The 21,442-nt window shown below is 50.0% G+C and overlaps 9 protein-coding genes across 9 annotated transcripts; 4 read left to right on the top strand and 5 right to left on the bottom strand.

Moving 5' to 3' along the window:
* Nucleotides 1-406: 406 nt before the first annotated feature.
* Nucleotides 407-1,235, top strand: N7511_008623 (putative heme/steroid binding domain protein; the record flags this gene model as incomplete). Its single annotated transcript, XM_057131000.1, has 2 exons — nt 407-649; nt 744-1,235. 2 exons carry the CDS (start codon nt 407-409, stop codon nt 1,233-1,235), a joined length of 735 nt encoding a protein of 244 aa, XP_056978988.1.
* A 292-nt stretch (nt 1,236-1,527) lies between these two features.
* N7511_008622 (40S ribosomal protein eS25) lies at nt 1,528-2,035 on the bottom strand (the record flags this gene model as incomplete). Its single annotated transcript, XM_057130999.1, has 4 exons — nt 1,528-1,550; nt 1,606-1,815; nt 1,920-1,977; nt 2,033-2,035. 4 exons carry the CDS (start codon nt 2,033-2,035, stop codon nt 1,528-1,530), a joined length of 294 nt encoding a protein of 97 aa, XP_056978987.1.
* An 857-nt stretch (nt 2,036-2,892) lies between these two features.
* N7511_008621 (uncharacterized protein) lies at nt 2,893-3,276 on the top strand (the record flags this gene model as incomplete). The annotated part of the gene is made up of 1 exon (XM_057130998.1): nt 2,893-3,276. The coding sequence occupies one exon, from the start codon at nt 2,893-2,895 to the stop codon at nt 3,274-3,276; it is 384 nt and encodes a 127-aa protein (XP_056978986.1).
* A 353-nt stretch (nt 3,277-3,629) lies between these two features.
* On the bottom strand, nt 3,630-5,567 carry N7511_008620 (uncharacterized protein; the record flags this gene model as incomplete). The annotated part of the gene is made up of 4 exons (XM_057130997.1): nt 3,630-4,398; nt 4,452-5,258; nt 5,316-5,404; nt 5,463-5,567. The coding sequence occupies 4 exons, from the start codon at nt 5,565-5,567 to the stop codon at nt 3,630-3,632; spliced, it is 1,770 nt and encodes a 589-aa protein (XP_056978985.1).
* An 875-nt stretch (nt 5,568-6,442) lies between these two features.
* N7511_008619 (putative short chain dehydrogenase/reductase) lies at nt 6,443-7,426 on the top strand (the record flags this gene model as incomplete). The annotated part of the gene is made up of 1 exon (XM_057130996.1): nt 6,443-7,426. One exon carries the CDS (start codon nt 6,443-6,445, stop codon nt 7,424-7,426), a length of 984 nt encoding a protein of 327 aa, XP_056978984.1.
* Nucleotides 7,427-7,512: 86 nt separating this feature from the next.
* N7511_008618 (putative acid phosphatase) lies at nt 7,513-9,462 on the bottom strand (the record flags this gene model as incomplete). The annotated part of the gene is made up of 7 exons (XM_057130995.1): nt 7,513-8,423; nt 8,476-8,810; nt 8,864-9,080; nt 9,140-9,155; nt 9,213-9,247; nt 9,307-9,319; nt 9,373-9,462. The coding sequence occupies 7 exons, from the start codon at nt 9,460-9,462 to the stop codon at nt 7,513-7,515; spliced, it is 1,617 nt and encodes a 538-aa protein (XP_056978983.1).
* A 363-nt stretch (nt 9,463-9,825) lies between these two features.
* Nucleotides 9,826-12,993, bottom strand: N7511_008617 (ribonuclease Z; the record flags this gene model as incomplete). The annotated part of the gene is made up of 1 exon (XM_057130994.1): nt 9,826-12,993. The coding sequence occupies one exon, from the start codon at nt 12,991-12,993 to the stop codon at nt 9,826-9,828; it is 3,168 nt and encodes a 1,055-aa protein (XP_056978982.1).
* Nucleotides 12,994-14,026: 1,033 nt separating this feature from the next.
* On the bottom strand, nt 14,027-15,883 carry N7511_008616 (bZIP transcription factor; the record flags this gene model as incomplete). Its single annotated transcript, XM_057130993.1, has 2 exons — nt 14,027-14,850; nt 14,905-15,883. 2 exons carry the CDS (start codon nt 15,881-15,883, stop codon nt 14,027-14,029), a joined length of 1,803 nt encoding a protein of 600 aa, XP_056978981.1.
* A 3,033-nt stretch (nt 15,884-18,916) lies between these two features.
* On the top strand, nt 18,917-21,439 carry N7511_008615 (ABC-F family ATP-binding cassette domain-containing protein; the record flags this gene model as incomplete). The annotated part of the gene is made up of 7 exons (XM_057130992.1): nt 18,917-18,991; nt 19,049-19,241; nt 19,301-19,492; nt 19,542-19,734; nt 19,782-19,881; nt 19,931-21,025; nt 21,074-21,439. The coding sequence occupies 7 exons, from the start codon at nt 18,917-18,919 to the stop codon at nt 21,437-21,439; spliced, it is 2,214 nt and encodes a 737-aa protein (XP_056978980.1).
* Nucleotides 21,440-21,442: the final 3 nt, after the last annotated feature.

Genomic DNA, 21,442 nt, shown 5'->3' with positions numbered 1-21,442 from the left:
TACGTGTGAACTAGATACTGTTCTGTGCAGTAATTCTGTATGGAAATGTATGCACTGAGACATTGATCAATTGACTACTGCGGTACGATGGACGTTTGACAAAATTTGTATTTAGCTTGTTGGTCCAATCTGTATCAAGCGCGCGGGGAAATATGCCGTAGACACGAGAGATATATAGATGCGCAAGAGCAAATCTAAACTACATTTTATTTCGTCCACAATATACGTTAATCTCAGTCAAGTATTTACAGATCAGGAATCCAGAGCTCCTTATTCAGAAGGGGATCAAGTTGATATACTTCGGTTCGAGGATCTCGAACCCCAGATTTGTCAGCGGCTCTTCAACCCCAATAACAATATTTCAGATGGTCATCGACCCTTACACTTCTTCGCACAATCTGCAAAGATGTCAGAACTCCGTCAGCGACAAACAGCTGCAAAGTCCGAAAAGGCCGAGTCGCCACGGCGCAGACCATCCAACAATGACGACGACGAAGAGCACGGAATCAGCTTGCTGGACATGATTCGGGTCATTGTGACCGTGATCGTGGCCTCGTGCGGTCTCTCCTACTACATGACCTCGACCGAGTCCATGCTATGGGGATATAGGCCGTGGTTTACCCGGTGGCCAGTGGTGAAGCAGTGGGTGGTACGCACATCCCCTCACCTTTTGATCCCCAACGAAAGACCAGAACAGCAGGTCAAGACGAACAGGTGAACTGACTAACGTATGCTCGATAAAGAATGGCCCAGTAAATCTCACGCCAGCCCAACTGTCCCTCTACAATGGCACAGACGCTACCTTGCCCCTATACGTCGCCGTGAACAGTACCATCTACGACGTTTCCGAGAACCGAATGATCTATGGCCCGGGTGGGAGCTACAATTTCTTTGCTGGGCGGGATGCCACACGCGCCTTTGTCACAGGCTGCTTCAAGGACGATCTTACGCCGGATATTCGCGGGGTTGAGACTATGTTCGTGCCAGTCGATGATGTCGTTGACGAGGCTATTACATCTGCGCAGAAGAAAATCCGTCGGGAAAAGGAACTACGAGACGCCAAGGCAAAGGTCGAGGCGACTGTCCAGAGGTGGCAGGATTTCTTTGCGACGCATAAAAAGTATTTCGAGGTCGGAAGTGTGGTGAACGGAACTGTCGAAGGGGAGGAGTGGCCGCTCTGTCCAAGTGCCGAGAAACAGCGACCGAAGAGAAGTGCGATGAAGGACCAGTCGTAGGCTACTTTATATCTGTATCTGTATCTGCATCTGTCACATAGTCCAGTCGGGGCCAGTTGAAAAAGCATCATCTACGAATCGGATCGTGAATTTCCTTTCAAGAAGTTTTGTAGATTTTTTGATTCAGTTCGCACTACTTGGAGTAAACCAGGAGTGCGAATGTTCCACACTCTTCGAGAGTCAGACGTTAAACCAATATGCATCACGCCCAACCGAGCTTCCCATGGTAAAATGATATCATTCGTAGCAAGGAAAAAGATAACCGCGAGAGAAAAGACGAGAGACGAGACGTTTACTCGGCGGTGACGGCGCGGGCTAGTCAAAGTTAGTAAGGTGGCGTCGAGGCGGGGTACGAGGTATGGGAACGCACTGTAGATGCTCATGCTGGAGTGACCGACAACCTTCTTGATCTGGCCGTTGGCCTCAAGGTCGGCAAGAGCAGCGCGGGCAAGGCTGCCGTTGATCTTGAGACGGTCGACAAGGGTGGCGACGGTGATCAGACGGTAAGACTGAACATCCTTCTGGAGCTTCTCGGCGGTAGCCTTGTCGAGAACGACGGCGTGCTGGGCCTTGTCCTTGACTGTAGGCGAAGTATAAGTCAGTACTCTGTTCTCTGGTATCCCACGATTCCTTTCTTCGATGAACCGGCGAATCGTCACGGTCGCATGGATGGAAATTGCGTACCCTTGCCCTTGGACCACTTCTTCTTTTGCTTCTTGCCACCGGTAGCTGCTGCGGGCGCCTGATCACATTTCGATTAGCTGTGTTGGGTGATATACTGGGTGCTGGGTGCTCACCATTTTGATGTTTGGGTGGATGTTCAAAGGAAGAGAGCGACAGCCAGAAGCCGTTCAAGTGCGAAAATGCAGTGGGGCGTGACTGAATCGAGCCCTAAGCCCTTGGTCGGTTAGTGCCGGTGATGTGATTGGCTAGTGGTTGATTATGTCAGAACTTGATGTCATCCACGGACTTCTGCCTCAGGCGTCGACTAACTTTAACCGCAGCGATGTTCATTCTTGGGAAGGATGGAACTTTTGTTAAAGAATCAGTGTTGGTAGTACTTGTTTGTGTCTTTTGCATTATAAATATACATATGTTACCCCTCAATTGGACATCACATGCCACGGTCTTCAATATCATGTGTGTCTGTGAAAGCATTCAACACACTGGCTACGTCAATTGTGGATTCATGGAGAACAGTATCGAATCCACCTATGTTTTCTTGAGCTTTGGTAAAAAGTAAGGTGTACAATACATGAGGCTCCATTGGTGGCCTTGTGCCAAGTCGAAGGAGATGGTGAATGGGCTTTGTGAGATCAATAGAGCACGCGTTGAAGTGCTTGATCTTCATTCAGCTAAGCTTTGAAAGAATGAAGTCACCAAAGCCTTTCATGTTCATGTTTGTGCTTGATACCGTTATAGCCTCTATCTTTGAGTCGTATACTACGCCATTGTAGTTATGAAAGGCTTTTATTGAAAATTGAATACATTCGATTCCATGCGGAATTGCCAACTTGCTGGACTATTTAGTGGCCCTCGTTGCCCTAGATTCATTCATACCTCATTACAATCCACATCCTCATCCTCATCATCACTCAGTACGTGATCTCTCAAGATAAGAACAGCCCTTTTAAAACTCTCTCTATAACCTCAAATCATGTCTCAAGACACCGAGCATCCCGAAATGGGCAACGGTATGTTCCTTTCCAACGGTTTTGCTTTCCCAGAAATCCGGACCAATCGTCTTGATAAGACGATCTGGTGGGTTACCGCATATTTTGATGAAAAAGAAATCAACCAAAGTGACCAAGATCTACTGACACTCATGTTGCGCCAGATTCACAACAAGAAGGTCATGATAGGTCCCAATGGTCTCCATCGCCATCAAAAATGGTGTATCTCGATTCCAGCTCCGACGGATGAGCCCATTGTGTTTGGTGAGATCCTAGCAAGCGCACAGCTAAGAATTCAGTACCTCCTAAGGCTAATGGCCAGGGGTGAACTTACTATTAACCGGTCGTATTTCAACAGTGGCACATAGACTTGTCATACTCATCTCATATTCATATACCCTAATGGTTTTTGGCATTACTTTCTCTGTTGATGCTTTTGATATGTCTCATCCATTACTTTTGTTTCAGCTTATTTCAATTGATTGTTTTGGTATTCAGGTCACAAAAGTTGTAGTGTGAAAACGTAAAAGGATCATGTTAATGTAAACCCGAAATTTCAATGCCCTAAACTAGAAGTAAGACATTGAATCTACGTCACGCAAGATATAGTAGAAGACTGCCATATTTAGGAAAATAAACAGACCGAAAACTTGGAAAACTTCTATGTTTTATCATTTTGACTCACGTAAAGAAAGAAGACTATTTTTTGGAGTCTCAACGCTTAGGCTGCAATCATCCGGCCAGGCCCGTAAGAGTGGGCATGCTTATGGTCGTGCTTAGGGCCAAGATACTCACTGACTCGGTGCTTCCCTTGTAACGGTTTTTGTTCCTCTTCCTCTTCTTCCTCTTCTTCAAAAGCAGGCCACTCCTCCCAACCATCTTCCCACATCTTAGCTAGCTTATCACTCTTCTCCTCTCTATTCAGCTTTTTGTTCTTCATCACCTTCTCCCACTTCTTCATATCCTTATCATCAAGAAGACACTCATCGAGCAAAGCGCTGATCTGGTCCTCATCGATCCCCTCGCCGATGAACACAAGTTCTTGGCGTCGATCACCCCATGGCCCTTGGAAATCATCCTTGATGGATTGCTGTACATCTTGATCTTTAGGCCAGGCTTCATCAGGGACTTCGGCGAACCAAGGTCCACCACAGCCGACGGTCATCATACCACCTGCTTGGCTCCATTCGCCGAATTGCCAGGGACGAGTGGTTAGCCAGAAGAAGCCCTTGGAACGTAGAACTGGTCCGAAGGCTGGGTGTGCTCGTTTGTTGTTGAGGATATCTTTCGGGTCGGGCTGGTCGAAATCTTCTACTGACTCGGTGTCTGTGTCCATTGCATCTTCATCTTCCTCTTCATCATCTTCCATTTCGTCGTCTTCTTCGACTTCGTTGTTTTGGAGGATGATGAACTTGTCGTGAAGAAGGGCGAAGATACGACGTGGGTGGAATGGCCGACGGGCTGTGTAGACGAAATTGTTGATTCCATACCTGTGAGAATGTTAGCAAATGTCTATCGACACAGGGGCTGAAGCAATACTGACTCTAGGGTTTCTGGCTTGGGCGCCATGCGATCACCATTCCCCGTCTTCTGCATAGTCATCTCGTGCAAACTACGAAGCCAGCCAGCACCAGAGGCAGCGCGAACGAAGTCAAACTTGTTCGTGTCGATGATCTGACGAACATCCACTTGCGAGTAACTTGACTCGAGGATCTTTGCATCTGGGTTTAATAGTTTCAACAAATGCAAGATCTTGGTTCGAGTGGCTTGATCAACGGTCTCGATCTTGTTAAGAATCAAGACATCGGCGAACTCGATTTGATCTACCATCAAATCGGAGATCGTGCGTTCATCCTCAGGGACTATTTCCTCTTTACCATATCTGTCAGACAGGAACTCTGTTGTATCAAAGCTGGATAACAGGTTGAAAGCATCAATGACAGTGACGGTTGTGTCCAATCGGGCCATGGTGTGTAGACCACCCAGTTCCACACTATAGTCAGACATGTTAGCCTGGTACACATAAGCAAGAAGGGGTGTGGACTGTCCATACATTTCATTGAGGATTTTCTTTGCGTCAGCATCGTTTTCTGCTGCAATTTGGCCCTCGGCCTCTAACATGGCAGAGCTGAACTCGGCTGTGAAAGTCTCGGCGACTTGCATCGGTTCACTGATCCCTGTGCTTTCGATAATAACATAGTCTACCTCGTTCTGCTTGGTCAACTGTGCCAGCTCAGATAGCAAGTCCCCCCGAAGAGTACAGCAGATACATCCATTTTGAAGTTGGATTAGCTTCTCGGTGGTTTGGGAGACTTTGTGGTTTTTGATAAGGGCAGCGTCGATGTTCAGACTAGTGAAAGACACAGTCAGTATGCTGTATATGCTGACCCTGTAATTGTATACTTACGAGCTCATATCATTGACAATGACTGCAACTCTCATTCCATGATCTGGAGATCTGAGGATGTGCTTGAGGAGGGTGGTCTTGCCGCTTCCCTATACAAATGATATTGTTGTTAGCTCGCTTCTCTCGACAACTGAATTTGAATCATACCAAGAAACCAGAAAGAAGAGTCACAGGCATCTGACGAGTCTTAGGCTGCTTCTCGAGAGTTGGGACATGATAGGCGACGCCATCTCTTCCGGAATCGATGACCATAGTGACAATGCTTCTCGATTCGTATGCAAATTGAATATAAAAAAAAAGAGATAATCCACTAGATTCTCATGAGAACGAGGATACACTACACCCAACACCTTGCGGACCACTCTTTTTATCTCTACCAGGGCATCGTCTCCAAGTTCCTCACCCTCTGACGCTATTAGTTGCATTTACCATGTAGTACAAATATCAATCCAGGTCTTCTAGGGTGGGATAGATACCAGTGGGGATCAGAATAGCCCAATGAACCATAGTTTACCTAGTAGTGATGATAAATGCTGCATTCTGTGTGGCTGGCGTAGATGGTCCGCAAGGTACCTGGTTGACGCCGCTGACTTTCACGGTCCTCACTTGACGACAGGGGTATGAAATCAAGTATTAGATCTTCTGTGATTGGACGAATATGTTACTTTTCTTGAGGCTTGTTTGGGTAAACATGGGGATTGGGGTGGTCGGATGTAGGGCTAGTTACAACCTGAAAGCGAGTACTCTTCCTGCATTGGTCTCCTTATAGTCCGACCTCTACTGATAACTCCTAGCATATAGACCTTTCGAATTTGACTAAAACATGTGCAAGAGGAACGACCCAAGAACATACCAACATCAACTAAAAGATGATCAAAATGACAAGTCGGTGCTCGGCCCAACTGAGGGCCGAAAGATGAAACCCTACAGGAACCACCCGGGAACTATAAGAAGCACATCCCCTCGAGATCAACCGCAGTGAAGTGAAGATTCGACTCGATTTCTCCATTGCTTAACTGTTCAATTGCTCAATTGCATTCTCATTGCATTGCCTATGACATCATCCCTGCGATAAGGCTTCAACTTCAACTCCAACTTCCCCCCTGAAACTCCCCTCAACAACAAACATGGCCCTCAATGTTGATCTCGACTTCGGCAAATACACTACCCCCCTAGCCCTTCTAGGCCTAGCAGCCCTAACAAAAACAACCTACTCCTATACCCGCCAAGCAAGTAACTACCTGCGCCCAAGCACGCTGCGCACACGCTACAATCCCAACTCCAACACAACACCAAATTGGGCCCTGGTGACCGGCGCCACAGATGGTATAGGCTTCGGGTTCGCACAGGAGCTATGCGCGCGCGGATTCAATGTCATCTTGCACGGGCGCAATAGTCAGAAGTTGAATCAGCGCAGGGAGGAACTGACGGCTGAGTTTCCGACTGCGAAGCTGGGGGTTGTTGTTTGTGATGCTGTGAGCTTTGGCGGAGATGTTGATCGTATTGATGAGGAGGTCAGGGGCATCATTGCTGCTTCGGCTTCTGGGGGCAAGTTGACCGTTCTCGTTAATAATGTTGGCGGGGAGACGAAGCCGTCGACTCTGCTGAAGGATTATACGTATGAAGATATTGAAACCACTGTTGCGTGCAATGCGACGTTCGCGATTCAGATTACGCGAGTACTGGCTGCACAGTTGGAGGAGAGTGCACCGGCGTTTGTGTTGAACGTTTCTTCTGTGGCGGCCTTTGGGATGCCCTATATCAGTGCTTATTGTGCGACCAAGGGGTTTATGGATTCCTTTACCATGTCGCTTGGGGCAGAGTTCCGGGCGGAGGGCAAGGATGTTGAAGTTATGGCGTTGAGGGTAGCCGAGGTGCGGACTGCTGGGTATGATGTTAAGAGTAATTTGTTTGTCCCCGAAGCGAGGGTTCTGGCTGCTGCTGGACTGGATCGTGTGGGATGTGGGCAGGAATTTGTGTGGGCGTATTTCTGGCATTGGTTGCAAGGGTTGTCGTTTGATATCTTGCCTAGGTGGGCTTTGTTGAAGATTGCTTCGATGAAGCTCAAGGCTATTAAGTTTGAGGCAGACGCAAAGAGGAAGAGTAGTTGATTATTGATGTGTCCATTGTCAATGATTCTGAATGTACATGAGATATCTGCATTGACGTCATTATGGTAGTGTATAACTGAGAATGTCTAGAAGCCAGCAGTGGACCGCTCGCGATCACCAGGGCCATGCAGGCCTGCGCCGAGGTTTTCTGTGCACTCCGTTTGCCAATTTCTCGGGGTGAACTTGTCAACAATCGATTTGAAAGCCTCCAGGGTACAGAACGTCTCATCGCCAGGGAGGTGGTTCTCACGCTTGGCGGCGCAGCCAGGGATAGTAACAGGGCGGTCATTGTAGCGGATACGAACATAGTGCTTCTGTAGAGACTCACGGGAAGAATCGGAGAAGGACGAGATAGGTGTCCGCGCTGTCTCGGAGGGGGTAGGTGCCTTTGGCGCAGACTTACCCAGCAGCGAAGAGAGAAGACCGGGCTTCTTGGAGACAGGTGGGTTGGAGAATTCCTCGAGCATAGTTCCAGCATCGGCGTCGGAGGTAGAAGCCTGAGAGAAGAGCTCAACTGCAACAGATGAAGTAAAAGGAGGCCATGACTCGTTCTGGAATCCACCAACACTGGACAGGATTGCTGCGAGGGTGGTGTCGTGGCATCCGCTCATGGCGAACTTGATAGCCTTGCTCGTCTCGGGGTTACCAGACCCAGAGGCAGCACTCGCACTGCGCCATCCACCATCAACAGCAGTGCTGACCATGCGGTCAACAACATCACCCATGAGAGCACCAATACCTAGCTTTCGGTACTCGGTGCTCTCACCATAACCGGCAAACCACTCCTCGACCGAGATACGGTCTAAAACAGCACGGCCCTTCTTGTCGTAAAACTCGGAAGGAAGCTTAGTGCTTGGCCCATGAGCATCAGTAGCATTGATGGTGTCCATGATTCCAGAAAGACGGGGGTGAGCATCAACAGCAACCTTGGGCGAAGCCTCGGGCATGTACTTGGACCAAAGGCCATTCAAGTATGCCATCTGTTCGGTATCATTCCCTAGTAAACATGAGCAACGATCCAATACTATAATCAGCCAATCAAAACGTACATCGTTCAGCGGCGCGATCGGCAAACAGCCGAGCCAGCTGTCGGAAACGTTTACAATTGCCCTCATTAGGGAAAAGAGTCTCCTCATTCACCTGGCGAGCAACAATAACGGGGGGTGGGAAATCAAGAGTGCGCGCGCTGGCAGGGTACATTCCCCAGAAGGCCTCCTGGAGCGACTCCAGAGCGCGGGGGATCGGGGTAGCGCGCAGGTACATGTCCTCGGCATCGGATTTGATCTCCGGCATGAACCCAAGCTGATCGACATAGAGATGGCGCAGTCGTTGTCCTAGCGCATATGTCGTCTCACGACCTTTATCTGTGAGTTCGCCGTGCAAGCTTGAAATTGAAATCTGTCAGTATGTCCGAACCTCGTATAGCTCCCGAGGTACCCCCGGACCTCGGTCTTCCGTGGACGAGCTCGCCCTAGAACAGGTACATACCACATAGCCTCAATCTCCCCTGCTGGTCCCGGTGCTACCACGGACTCATCATTGCTTCCGAAAGCTTCCATCTTCCGACGCCATTGGAACCCATTCCATGATGAGAGGTCTTTGCTGCTAGATGCCATCTGCACCATGCGTCTTGCGACACCACAGTACGGCCAGTCTGATGATAATCAGTAAATTGATACTTGTATTCTCACATCCATTGGTAGGTTCACATACATGGACTGAGGCCTGTCTTGGAGAAGGGTTAGCGGAGACCGTCGGAGGTCGGGATTGGGTATCAGGAACATACATTTGTGAATCGGGAGGAAACAGGTGTTCGTTCGCCTAGAGTCAGTCAGATCTTTTCGTTCAAGATATATAGGAGCTGTGAATGAGCTTCTCACCATGGCGAAGGAACTGTGCTGGTTAGCCGCGGTCGATGAGTCAATTGGGGGTTCTCTTTCACGTACAACTTGGACTAGCTGGAGCTTCAGGCTCTCGGGATAAAGATGAGCAAGCTCATCTTTAGTGTAGGGCTCACGGGGAATGAGAGTGGTCATCTTGACCAGAAGGCAGAGGTGGGAGGGTTACAAGAAGTCCGGAGGGAAGTCCGGGGAGTATGAGTGTCTAGGCCATGGGGCGGTGAGGAGGCGCTAAGCCGGGGTAAGGCGATAACGATAAGTGCCCAAGCAGATCAACGTCTGGACAAGCATAGAAACAAGACTATATGGAGATGAACTATACGGTGAGGGATATAGAAATCAGTAGAGGCGATTGGTGCGGAGATTTTGCTTTTTTGTGTACCTAGATCTATGCCAAGAATACTCAAGCGCCGCACCTCGGCGTATATTTGCTCCTTGCATCAGATGCCCCAAAAATGCAGCGTATTCACAGTATGGTATAATATGCAGAAGCTCCAGAAATTACATCTCACAGTCACTAGTCTCCCATCCATCCTCACTTTCACTTGCACTCCAGATAGAACGAGCATTGGACTCGGCTGGCACATCTATGGCTTCAGCTGTCGCCGCTGCTACCGATGCCGCTGCTCCAGCAGCAGCCATTTGCTTAGCCCATTTCTTGTTGGTCTTTGCCTTCCGTTCATTCTCTTCCGTCTGACGGACCTTTTTGATCCGCTCTGTTTCTTCGACGGTCGCCCGTTCCATCAACTCGACAAGTTTCTCTAGTGCAGGTGCGTGAGCCTGGGCGAGTGCGAAGTCTCCGACCTTGATACGCATGTAGTCCATTGCTCCAGTAATCAGGCCCCCATATGGCTTAGCTTCGCGCATCGCTGGGCCGAGATCATCTGATAATGATGCATCGGCGACGGCTTGTTGGTCTTGGGGGTCATCGAAGGGGATATCTGCGTCGGCGGGCTCCTTGGCGTTTGCGTCACGAGCAGACTGGGGTGCATCCGCCTTGCGGTTGTCAACAAAGGTGAGCTTCTGGTAACGCTGACTAAAGTGCGTGAGCAGGATCGCACGCGCTTTCATGCGGCGGCCGACTTCGATGGCTTCTGCGGACGTCGAGTGGCGCTTAGCCATGGCGGATCCAACCATGTCGGGACCAAAAGTGGCTTCGTGGATGAGGACAGTTGATCCCTGACCGATGGAGGCGAACTTTGCGGAGGGTCTACAGTCTCCGGAATAGGAGATCTTGAACCCATGGGGGAAGACGAGAGAAACGGCGAGCGCACCCTTGCAGTGCTTCACCCGGCAGGTGAGGAGGTTTTCAAGGCCAGTGGCAGACTTGAGAAGAGAAGTGAGGGGAGAAAATCGATCATTGAAGGACAGTGAGGTACGATGACCAGAGTATACATTGTCTGGTCGATGGCGATATGAGAACTTGGTGATTATTTGAGAGCCGGAAACTTCGGGGTGCGCAGATAGGGGAAGGACTTTATCGAATCCAAAGTCTTCAACGGCGGAGTACTCTTCCAGCCAAGAGATCATCGCATCATCCGACACGACGGACAGCCGCTTCTCTTGGAGGATCTTTGTGAGATCAGTCTCACGACGAGAAGGCGCAGGACTGAGACCATAGTTTTCCTGGTACCAGGCTTTAATCACAGAGGCTGTGCCTAGGTGATGATCAGCGTGCAAATGACTGATCCAGATCATGCGCAGGTTCTGGAACACTTCACGAAGCTCTTCGGGCTCAAAGACTCGCTTCAACTGACCCAGGGTGTTTTCACCGCAGTCCAGAAGGTAGTAGCCGTAACCAGGAACCTTGACCAGATTTGCGGAGACGTTGCGGTATTTTGATGGAATAGAAGAGCCAGTACCCAAGGCAATAATTTCGGCATCTGAGCCAGGCCATTCCGTCCGCTGTGCTTGAAGCATCTTTTGGAAGGCAGGCTTGGCAATACGCTTGCGAATGACATCCATCCGTTGCTCAACAGAACGTGGGATTTTGTGCAGGGCCTTTTTCAAATCGAAACGAGACATCACCTCGTCCTTGTTGAAGCCGAAGTTGGGCTCCATGTTGATTATGAAGCCGGGGTCGATGGGCTCAAGCGGGGAGTTCTTCCGAGCTGCGATAGCAGTTGCTGAGCCGGCATTCGGGGCTCCAGGCTGAGGCAGCGTCACATTGTCATGCACGGGAACCGAGTAGCTATCGCTGTTCAGACGAGCGAGTCGAACGGTCGAGCTAGCCGCGCTACCCAATGCCAGATAGTTAGGCGTGTGGTCTGTACCCGAGACGGTATGTTTGCAGTCGGGCAAGCTGGCGACAAATTCCTGGAATTTGGGGTTTTCAGCAACACCCGGACCAAGAATCCAGATAAAGGCCTTCAGCTCGGTTGTCACAGCAGGTGACTTCCATTCCGGTCTGTGCACTAGGTCGTCAATGTATTCGGATGAGGGAACCTCCATGATGGCAATACCCTTTCCAAGTCGCGGAGCTCCTAGTACCATATCAGGAGTGATAGTCTTTCCATCTAACGACTGAACGCTGTTGCCCTTTGTCAGGGCAGAGTACTTGGCTCCCTTTTCCACGTTCAATTCTTTCGCCTTGTTAGGGTCGAACTTTCCGCGGATATCATGGTTCCGCACGATATAGCAGAGTGCCTCATTGGCAGGAGAGGTAGGTGGGAGACTCTCGACCGTGGCACCAGGCCAGGGCTTTCGAACAAGCACTTTGATATCAGGGAGGGGACCCTCATCACCTGGAGCCGGTCCCTTATATGGCTCGAGATCCTTCGTCTCAGGATTGCGAACAAACATAGCGGCGGGCATCTTGACCTCAGACAGCTGGGTTTCGAACAAAGTATCCATCTTCCATGTCGAATTGAACATATCCTGTACAATGGACTGTCTCACCACTTGATCCTTGGTGCGCTGGTCCAGCTCATCAGCGGGTTGTGCAGATTCCTTGAACTCGTCCAAACTCCGCTTCCGTGGGCTGCGAGACCTCCTCGGAACCGAGGGGCTAGCCTGGCGAGGCTTGATTGACATAGCCCATACTTTAATATTGGAGTCTTCCCATGAAGGCGTCTGGAAGGGATCCTCGGCCCCGATGGTTGCCTGCTTAGCAAGGCTCTCAGAGTCATACTCTTTCAAGAAAACCGGCATACCCTTGCGGAAAACAAACCGCCGAGCTGTAGCCAGAGTATGCGTAAGATTCGTAGGCCCATGGATAGTCAGGTTCCCCTTCTGTTCTACGAGCTCACCATCCCGATCGACATAAGCTACGCCATGCCTTCCATCCGTGCTCTCCGGTTTGTTCTCAGGCTGGTTCTCCGGCAATTTCTGAGTCTTCTTGCCTTTCCTCGATGCCTCGGCGGCCTCTCTCTCAGCTCGACGACGTGCCTTGTTCCGGTTCTCTTCTTCAATGGCCGCAGCGGAGGTCGTGACAGTATCGGCCAGTGTCAAGATCATGCCGATCAAACCGCCCGTGTTGGCCCAGTCAGTTCGCCCGGTGACGAAGACATCAGTCAGAAGACTGAGCTTCACGCCACGTTCTGTGCATGCGCGCTGTGTGCCTTCTGCTAGCTGTCCAAAAAAGTATCGTTTGTCGGGAAAGTTGAGACAGATGACCGTGCCGGGCGTGTCGGCCGTCGGAGTCGTGACGACCTGGTAGAAAAACTTCATCGGGTTGGCGCGTCGCTTCTGTGGGGGAGAAGATACGATTTCGAATTTGGACGGTTCGCAGATTAAGTAGTCTTGAGCGTTGCGTCTGTGGTGGGCGAGTGGGGCAGGAAGAATCAACGCGCTGGGGTGCACTGCCGGTTGTCTGATTCGGAGTGGCTCAGCTTGGAGTACCGGCGCCTGGTGAGAAAAAGGTCTCGAGTGTGTCGAGAGCAGTGAGTCACTGTTCGTCTTGGTGGCACGGGTGATGCGGTATGTTCGTAGAGTCAGAGGTGACGTCCGAGGGAGCGCACTGAAGGCGATCGCGCGAGTAGCCTTGAGAAACAGGGCGCCGCGCGCTAAAAGGGAAGCCAACTTGACTGGTTGATAGTGAACGGAGGGGAAATAAGAAGAAACCCCGTCGCAGCTGGTAACATTGAGGTTGGTGGATCCCGTCGAAAAAATAGCGACCGATTTTGCACGATGGACGCACTGGCTCAGTCAACGTCCACCCCTGAGATGCGTCGTGGCTAACTATTTTTTTACTTATTTAGTTGACGTTGATATCAGTGTTACAATTTCTTTTGGTTTCAGGACTATAATGCCAGGAATGGAGCTGGAAGGGTATCATTGTCAGGTTCAGCCTTATAGATCATATCTCATACTACAGATTCATAGAAGCCATGGACATCAAGGAAGAGTAAATTGACAAACATTCTATTGGGCTAAGCTACATTCAGAAAAGAAAAGGAGTACAGGCTATGCAAAAAGACAATCATATGGCCGTAGACATCAAGAGATGGACTTTTGCTCCATGCCTTGTGTACGCCAGGAGTAACCACTCCAAGTATTCCACCCAAACCCATCGCGGGAGATACACGATATAATGAAGATAGGCGCCTTGAAACTCCCCGATATTGAAAAAAAGACCGATCCGCAAAATAGAGTAGTATGGTATAGTCACAAGGCGATGACAAGAAATCAAAGTGCCGAGGAGAAGAAATCACATGTACAAAGAAAAAAAGAAAGGCCGGCGAGGCAGGACGCGAGTGGGGAATCACTGAAGGTGGGAAGTGACAGCAGACACACGCTCGAAGGCGGCGTCAATGGTGAGACAGAGAGAGTCGAAGCGTCTCTTGGCTGCGGTGCTAACATCAGAGGTGTCGACGACTAGTTCAAATTGAGATTCCTTCTCGCTGGACACACCCTCGAAGGTGAGGTCGGCCATGGAGGAAGCGGGAGCAGGAGAGTCAACAAAGAGAGCAAAGGCAGGATCAGACTCGTCAATCTCAACATCGGGATTAGCAACACCAATGTCGGACTGGGGTGAGTCGGAAGCGGGGCGGCTGACGGCGGGAGCGTCGTTCTTGGAATCCTCAGAAACGTCGATGGAAGACGACTTGCCGGAGAGAAGCTCGGCGTCAAGAGCAGGGCCCTGGGGGACTTCCATGACAGCAAAGACGGAGGCGTTGCCAAAGTTCATGTCAAGGCCAGAGTTCCAGCCAGCGTTGTTCATTCCCATGTTGGGATCCATGCCCTGGTTGGGGACCATGACCATGTTGGTCTGGGGGTTCTGCTGCATCTGGTACTCCTGGCCACGGTTGACGTTGGAGTCTTGGGGCATAGCCTGCATGGTAGGCTGGGGTTGGGGCTTGGCCTGCTGGGGTTGTTGCTGCTGTTGCTGCTGAGGTTGCTGAGGCAGAGCGGGCAGAGTGTCACCCATATCGTTGAGGAACGAGGAGAAATGAGGGGATCCGAGGAGCATGCGAGCCAAATCGTTCAGACGGGCATTCTCTTCGTAGAGAGCGCGGTTCTGAAGACGTACTTCGTGAGCCTCGTTGGTGCGGGCAGCCACTTCGCTTTCGAGTTGACCAATGTATTCTAGTGGTTAAACGTTAGCAACATACAGTTACAGGGTGGTTGAAGTAGTCATACCCTTGCGACGAGATCGGAAAGCGCGAGCAGAAACCTTGTTCCGCAATTGACGACGCTCCTTGCTGCTGAGCTTCTTGCCCTCTTCACTGGCAAGGAGACGCTCGTCCTCATCCATGTCGGCCTCGTCCTTGCGAGCCTTGGCCATTTGAGGCATGCCGTTGGATGGAGTGGGAGAACCTTCGCCATTGGCCATCGCGTTGGCACGCATCTGTTGGAGTAGACGGGAGATGCGCTCTTCAACGACGGGGTCAGGGTTGCGAGGACCGCGAGCCTGGGGCATGGCAGCGGGAACTTGTTCCGGACGCTGCTGCACCTGGTGACGGATCATCTCGCTCTGCTTTTGTTGCTGAGCTTTGGCCATGGCGGCCTGTTGGTGCATACCAGGGTACATGCGACCGACTTGCGTGGACGGACCAGCCTGAGGCAGCTCCTGGCCGCCGATAGCGCTAGGGTCAATGTATTGGTTCTTGTTGCCGGGTTGGGGCTGGTAGAAGTAGGGTGATGGGTTCATGTTGTCGGATTCGATATCCATCTCCGACGGGTTCCTGCCCGGTGCGGCGTTGAAATCGAATGGAGCCTCCTCACGCTTCATGTGATGACCAGCATACACATCACCGTTCACGGGGAATCCCTGACTGTTGTTGAATCCCATGGGGACCTGGTTGTAGGTCATGGAAAGCGCACCGGGCGGCAGACCAGTCTGCTGCCTGTGTTCATCATACTGGTGGCTAGGAGCCTGGAAAGCGAGGGGGGACTGTCCACTTGATGCGAAACTGGCACTGCGGGCTTCGCTGGCGCTGAACTCGGTACTTGCGACCGACGGTTGGCTGGTCATGGCGATCTTAGAGCGGGCGTGGTCGTTTGTGTAGGTGAGTTGATCCATGTTGATGAAGGAGTCGAGATCCTGATCGTAACTGCCAGTCATCATAGGCATGGGAGAGGCGGAGGGTTGCATGGGGTGCTCTGCGAGTGTAGCCATGGTGAAGATAAGCCTGTCTCCCAACTACTGTAGGAGAGGCTAGATGGAGGTGGAGAGTAGGATTGGTCGTGGTAGTCGTAGTGGTAGGGGTATTGGCGGGTGGTGAAGATCTCGTGACTAGAATTGTAATAAACGAGGGGACTGCAGATAATAAAATAATCCAAACGAGAGAAGAGGAGGATTTAATGATAATGACAATGAAGCCAAAGAGATGAACCAAGGAAACAGGGGAAGGCCACCGGAATAGAAATCGGATTGCGCGTCCTTTTGGCTGAGTCAGCGGGGTCAAGGAACTCGGTCCCGTGATTGGCTGCAGCGCCACCTTGAAACAGGCCTTGTTTACAATACCGTATCAAGGGATACTCCTATTTCTATCTACTGACAGCTATTGACAATTGCAATTGTCTAGTGAATTCTCCTATGGCCACTCAATAGGTATTCAATTATTTTTATACTACATGAGAATCTATATCGATAGTTGATCAATAGTTACAGTGTCTATGTTTTTGCCGTGTAAAAGTGGGTTACCTCCGAGGGAATCACACTCTTCTATTGGCTCGGGTAACCTGGGGCTCGGAGATTCCTGGTACTGTACTGTACGGAGTGTCTGTTTTTTTATTCATGACGCAGGTGGCTGTGTGCTGTCTTTGTTTACATCTATACACATTGGTCTAGGTGACATTCCACCCACTACACAAACAGAAATATATGTCCATAGTCACTTTTTTTGGGGAGGTATTGCACTCAATCCGATCACTGGTTTGCACATGGGGTGACTATCACCATGAGCAGTTTTTAGCGTCAATAGAAACTACTCGGCGCCGAAGTCCTTTTTAGGCAGTCTATACCGTAAATGATCCGCTACAGTACTCCGAGGGCTTGCCTCGCTCACTCTGGTGAGACAGAGCCAGTGGTCCAGAACACAGCTGTAAACGCACCTCAGTCACGGTGAAACTAGGGTGTAGCCACTCCAGAGCATCCATGGAAGTGATCTGTTTCATCGCAGGGGTCTATGTGCCGGCGTCTCGCCCTGGACGCGAGTCCAGCATAACCACGGTATATCGGCACAGTTAGTTCCGTCTAACATAAGTTCAAGAATAAGCTTCAGTAGAGTTCAAGCGGGTCGGCTAGAAAAGAATCAACGAGCCCATCTTCCACTATTCGGGAGAGCCCCGGTTTCACGTGATGTGACTACTCTGATTTGGGCTAGCTTGTCCGAGCTTATCAGAGTCTATATTTTCGGTGGATTCAAAATGTTGATCTTTTCACTTGGTACGCCCGATGTTCTCGTCTGCTACTCAGGGTGAAGGTGGATATCTCATGGCGCCCTAGAAAAACCTTCTTCTTCTTCCAATCTTTCAACCTGCCTATTTCGATCGCCAAGACCCTTCAGGCCAGGCGGAATAGGTCATACCCGCTACTAACTTTTTTTCACAACTGCAAGTCTCGAACCTCGGAACCCTCGCTGCGCCCAGTGATCATCTAGGGCTGAGGCGGATTTTCGACTGATCTCCGGCCGCGTCAAGTGACCGCGTCCAACAGAGGCTGAGTGAACAGCCACAGCCGAGTAACTAGTTGTCATATTCAAGTTAATAATAGACCCTGACAGTCCCTGTGGCGTATCTATATGGCGCCGATATAACCGATAACGTTACCTGATAACTTAAACATTATGAACGACTGTGTTCCTGTTCCTGACCCGGGCGTCCAGACCGAAAATCGGTGAACAATGGTTAGGGCTTCGGCTCGCACCCCCGGCAATTCTTCGCAATCTCCATGTGCTGATATTTATCAGACTGACTTCACGCGTCCACTGGGGACTGTTACCATTGATCTCTGCTCTCCGTGCGCTTGGTTTTATCCACATTGTAATATTTGCGGTGTCCTGCAAATGCATCTAGTGGCATTGGTCTAGATCGAATTTTTCCCATGTCCATAGTCTGGTTGTCTGACGACTCCCTCATTTTAAGACCCGCCATTTTCCCTGATCACCCATGTCCCCAGACTCTATCTCTTCTACTTCTTTGGTTATCTGACGAGTCCTTGTAGACCCGTGTTTCCAAGCCAGTGGGTGTGTTCCAGACTCTCGAACCCTTCGATCTAGATGTTGTGGGTAGATCGAGGATTAAGGTCGAGATCTAGATTACGCCGAATCGTTGACAAAGCTTGGGTTTTTCGCTTAGCTCCACTGTTGATCTGGATTTTTCTCCGGCTTGGGACTTGATATGGTCTTCTCCGGGCATAACTTGTACAATGTGGAGCGACTGAGCATATTTCCACGTGTCTGCTCACAATTTGAATGTTGAGATCTAACAAGGCAACGGCTTCGGTGAGTTTAACTTTCTCAGGGAACTTTCTAGACCGTTGCCCCCGGTGGACAGCGGTGGATGATCTCATAGCGTTAAGATTCCACATGATAATTTCAACGTTCAACGTTACTTGTCGAATTTGACCGTCTGTCATATGGCCCAGAACCATATCCAAATTCTTTCTCGATGACATACATTTGAGGCGAATCCAAGTGGTAATCATTGTTCGTTATTTATGCATACATGTTGTGTAATAGAGTGTCTTGTGTTTCAATGGCCATTTTCACTACAATGCAGTGGTATATATGTTTACTCAGAAGATATTCCTGCTCAGTCTTTGCCACAACTCTAAACCAAGTCATGACCAAGGCCAAGACAGTGACTCATAGCCACATACAATGACGATATAGGAAGACAATGGAAGTGCAACTGTGAAGCGCGCGGTTCTCCCCGCTCAATCGCCAAGCAAGGAATGGTAACGCAAGCCTCAGGCATAAACTATTTCCCCTTTCGGACCCCGCCCATCCGAGTTGAGATCCCATTGACCCAGTTTGGATTTCCATGACTCAAAACAGTCCGTGGTTTGGTCGATGTTGCAAGGGGCTGTGGTTAGCATATTTTAAAGACCTGATGCTGCACTCCTGAGATTCTCAAGGAACTTGCCTCTTGACAGATCCTGGGCGATAACATCCAACACAAATACCTTGTCTTGGCATTCGAAGCGATGGATTCCACAGCTATCCTTGCAACATGCAAACAGACACGGTTTCATCTACTGGATGAGAATCCTTCGAAGGAGGTAGGACGCACTGGGTAGATTGATTGATCTAATCATTAACATGTCAACTTGTGCCAGATCGACGTGGATGGGTTGAACATCGTGGTCACTTCCTCTGCGGCTGATTCGACGGAAGATGCATCCAAGTCTAAGGTCAAGGGTAAATCTAAAGCCAAGGCTGCGGGACGAGAGTTGATCTCAGATGCCCATTTAAGATTGAAGGCCGGGATTCATTATGGGTTACTTGGACGAAATGGGACTGGGAAGTCTAGTAAGTGTGATACTGAATCCTGCGCTTTTGCTTCCAAATACCCGTATTGATATATGCAGCTCTTCTTCGGGCCATGGCCGAGAAACTTATCCCTGGTATTCCACATGCCACTCGAATGGCGATCCTGCAGCAGACGGAAGATCAGGATCCTGAGCTTGATACAGCGACAGCTTCAAAGCAGGACAAGACTGTTTTGGAGTCTGTGCTTGGCAGTAACGAGCATCGGAATGAGGCTGCTCGAATGGCTGATCGTAAGTATCTCAATATATTTGCACTTCATATAATTGACCGTGGGAATAGACCTCTCGAAAAGCTTCGAGACAGACGATCCAATGGAACCCGTGCGAGCCATTCGCAAGATTCGACACCAGAGAGCCGAGAGACATCTTTTCCTGGCTCATAAGAATGCAAGCTTGAAGAGTGGTGCCCGTGGTCTCCAGGCGAGAAAGGATCTCAAGGCCGCCGAGGTTAAACTTGAGACCACATCGGATTTGTGAGATGCGCAATGATCATTTGTATGATTACAACTGACATCACCAGGCTCGCACAAAATGTAGACGCCATTGAAGCAGAGACAGTCGCATCAGATACCCAAGATGCCGTTGAGACATTACAGACTCTGCAGTCTCAACTTGAGGATGTAAGTGCTTGCACAGATATATCTATCATTCCCACTCACATGCATTCAGATGAAGCTTTCCGACATGGAACATCAAGCCCGACGAGTTCTCCTCGGCCTCGGTTTTAAAGAAGATGGGTTTGGAAAGAAAATTTCCACTCTTTCTGGTGGCTGGCGGATGCGATGCATGCTAGCCAGCGTCCTGGTGCAAGATCCCGACATCATGATCCTAGACGAGCCAACCAATTTCTTGGATCTGCTCGGTGTGGTCTGGCTAGAGAATTACCTGAAACAGCTACGAGACACGTCAGAGACAACTATCATATTGGTTTCTCATGACCGCGATTTCATTAATGCGGTCTGTGAAGAGATTGTCATTCTTCGGGATCAGAAGTTGACTTATTTCCGAGGAAATTTGTCGGCTTATGAGCAGGACCATGAGGAGCAGAAGCTCCATCTCGGTCGTATGAAGGAGGCGCAGGAGCGGCAGATTGCTCATATAGAATCTAGTATTCGGGAGAATATGAAGATTGGGAAGAAGACCAATGATGAGAATAAGCTGCGGCAGGCTAAGTCGCGGCAAAAAAAGGTTGATGATCGGATGGGGTTGCAAGTCAGTGCGAACGGTGGGCGGTTCAAGCTAAACCGTGATCTGGTGGGTTATCATTTCACCCGTCGAGCTGAGATCGATGTTCCCGTGGACGAAAAAGGTGCGACCATGAGTTTGCCTGATGCAACCGAGCTGCGGTTTCCTGGTCCATTGGTTTCGCTCGAGGGCATTGTGTTTCAGTACAAGAAGACCGACCGCATCATCTTGGACGATGTGAATCTGGTCGTCCACTTGGGTGATCGAGTTGGAATCATGGGACTGAATGGATCAGGGAAAACAACCCTGGTCCGCATCTTGACGGGTCAAAATACTCCTTCTAAGGGCAAGGTGTCGACTCATTCGCGGTTAAAAGTGGGTTATTATAGTCAACACTCTGTGGAAGACTTGCAAGAGCTTGGGCGATGCCAGCCTGGTCTGACTGCGCTGAGCTTGTTAATGGCCGAGACAGAGGGCTCCATGAATGAGGGTACGGTCAGAGGTCTGCTTTCTTCAATGGGGTTAGCAGGTCGAATTGCATCCGATGTGCCTGTCTGCAAGCTATCGGGCGGACAGCTCGTAAGTGAAATCCTAGAGTCTTCTTTGTATAAGCTAACCAGAATCCAGGTTCGACTTGCATTGGCACGAATTGTCTGGAGCGCACCGCAGCTCCTCATTCTCGATGAAATCACCACTCATCTGGATTTCCATACTGTGACTGCATTGGCTACGGCGCTCTCTTCTTTCAATGGTGCTGTTCTCTTAATTTCCCACGATCGTTTCCTGATGCGCTCCGTGATCGAGGGTAAGCGTGATACAGAGCACAAGCTTGATGAAGACTTTGAAGGGCTGGACGAGGAAGAGACAAGAGAGACCCAGCGACGTCGCTCGGTGTATGTGATCAAACAAGGCAAAATGAGCGAGCAGAAGAACGGGGTGGAGCAGTTTGAGCAGAGCCTGGTGAAACGAGTACAAAAACTGCTCGCAGTATAGAGA

This window comes from Penicillium nucicola (genome assembly GCF_028828085.1).
Source record: "Penicillium nucicola strain IBT 29836 chromosome Unknown utg000010l, whole genome shotgun sequence".
NCBI classification, from domain to species: Eukaryota; Fungi; Ascomycota; class Eurotiomycetes; order Eurotiales; family Aspergillaceae; genus Penicillium; species Penicillium nucicola.
Note: the sequence above shows the minus strand (reverse complement) of the source record. Positions and strands in the feature narration are given on the sequence as shown.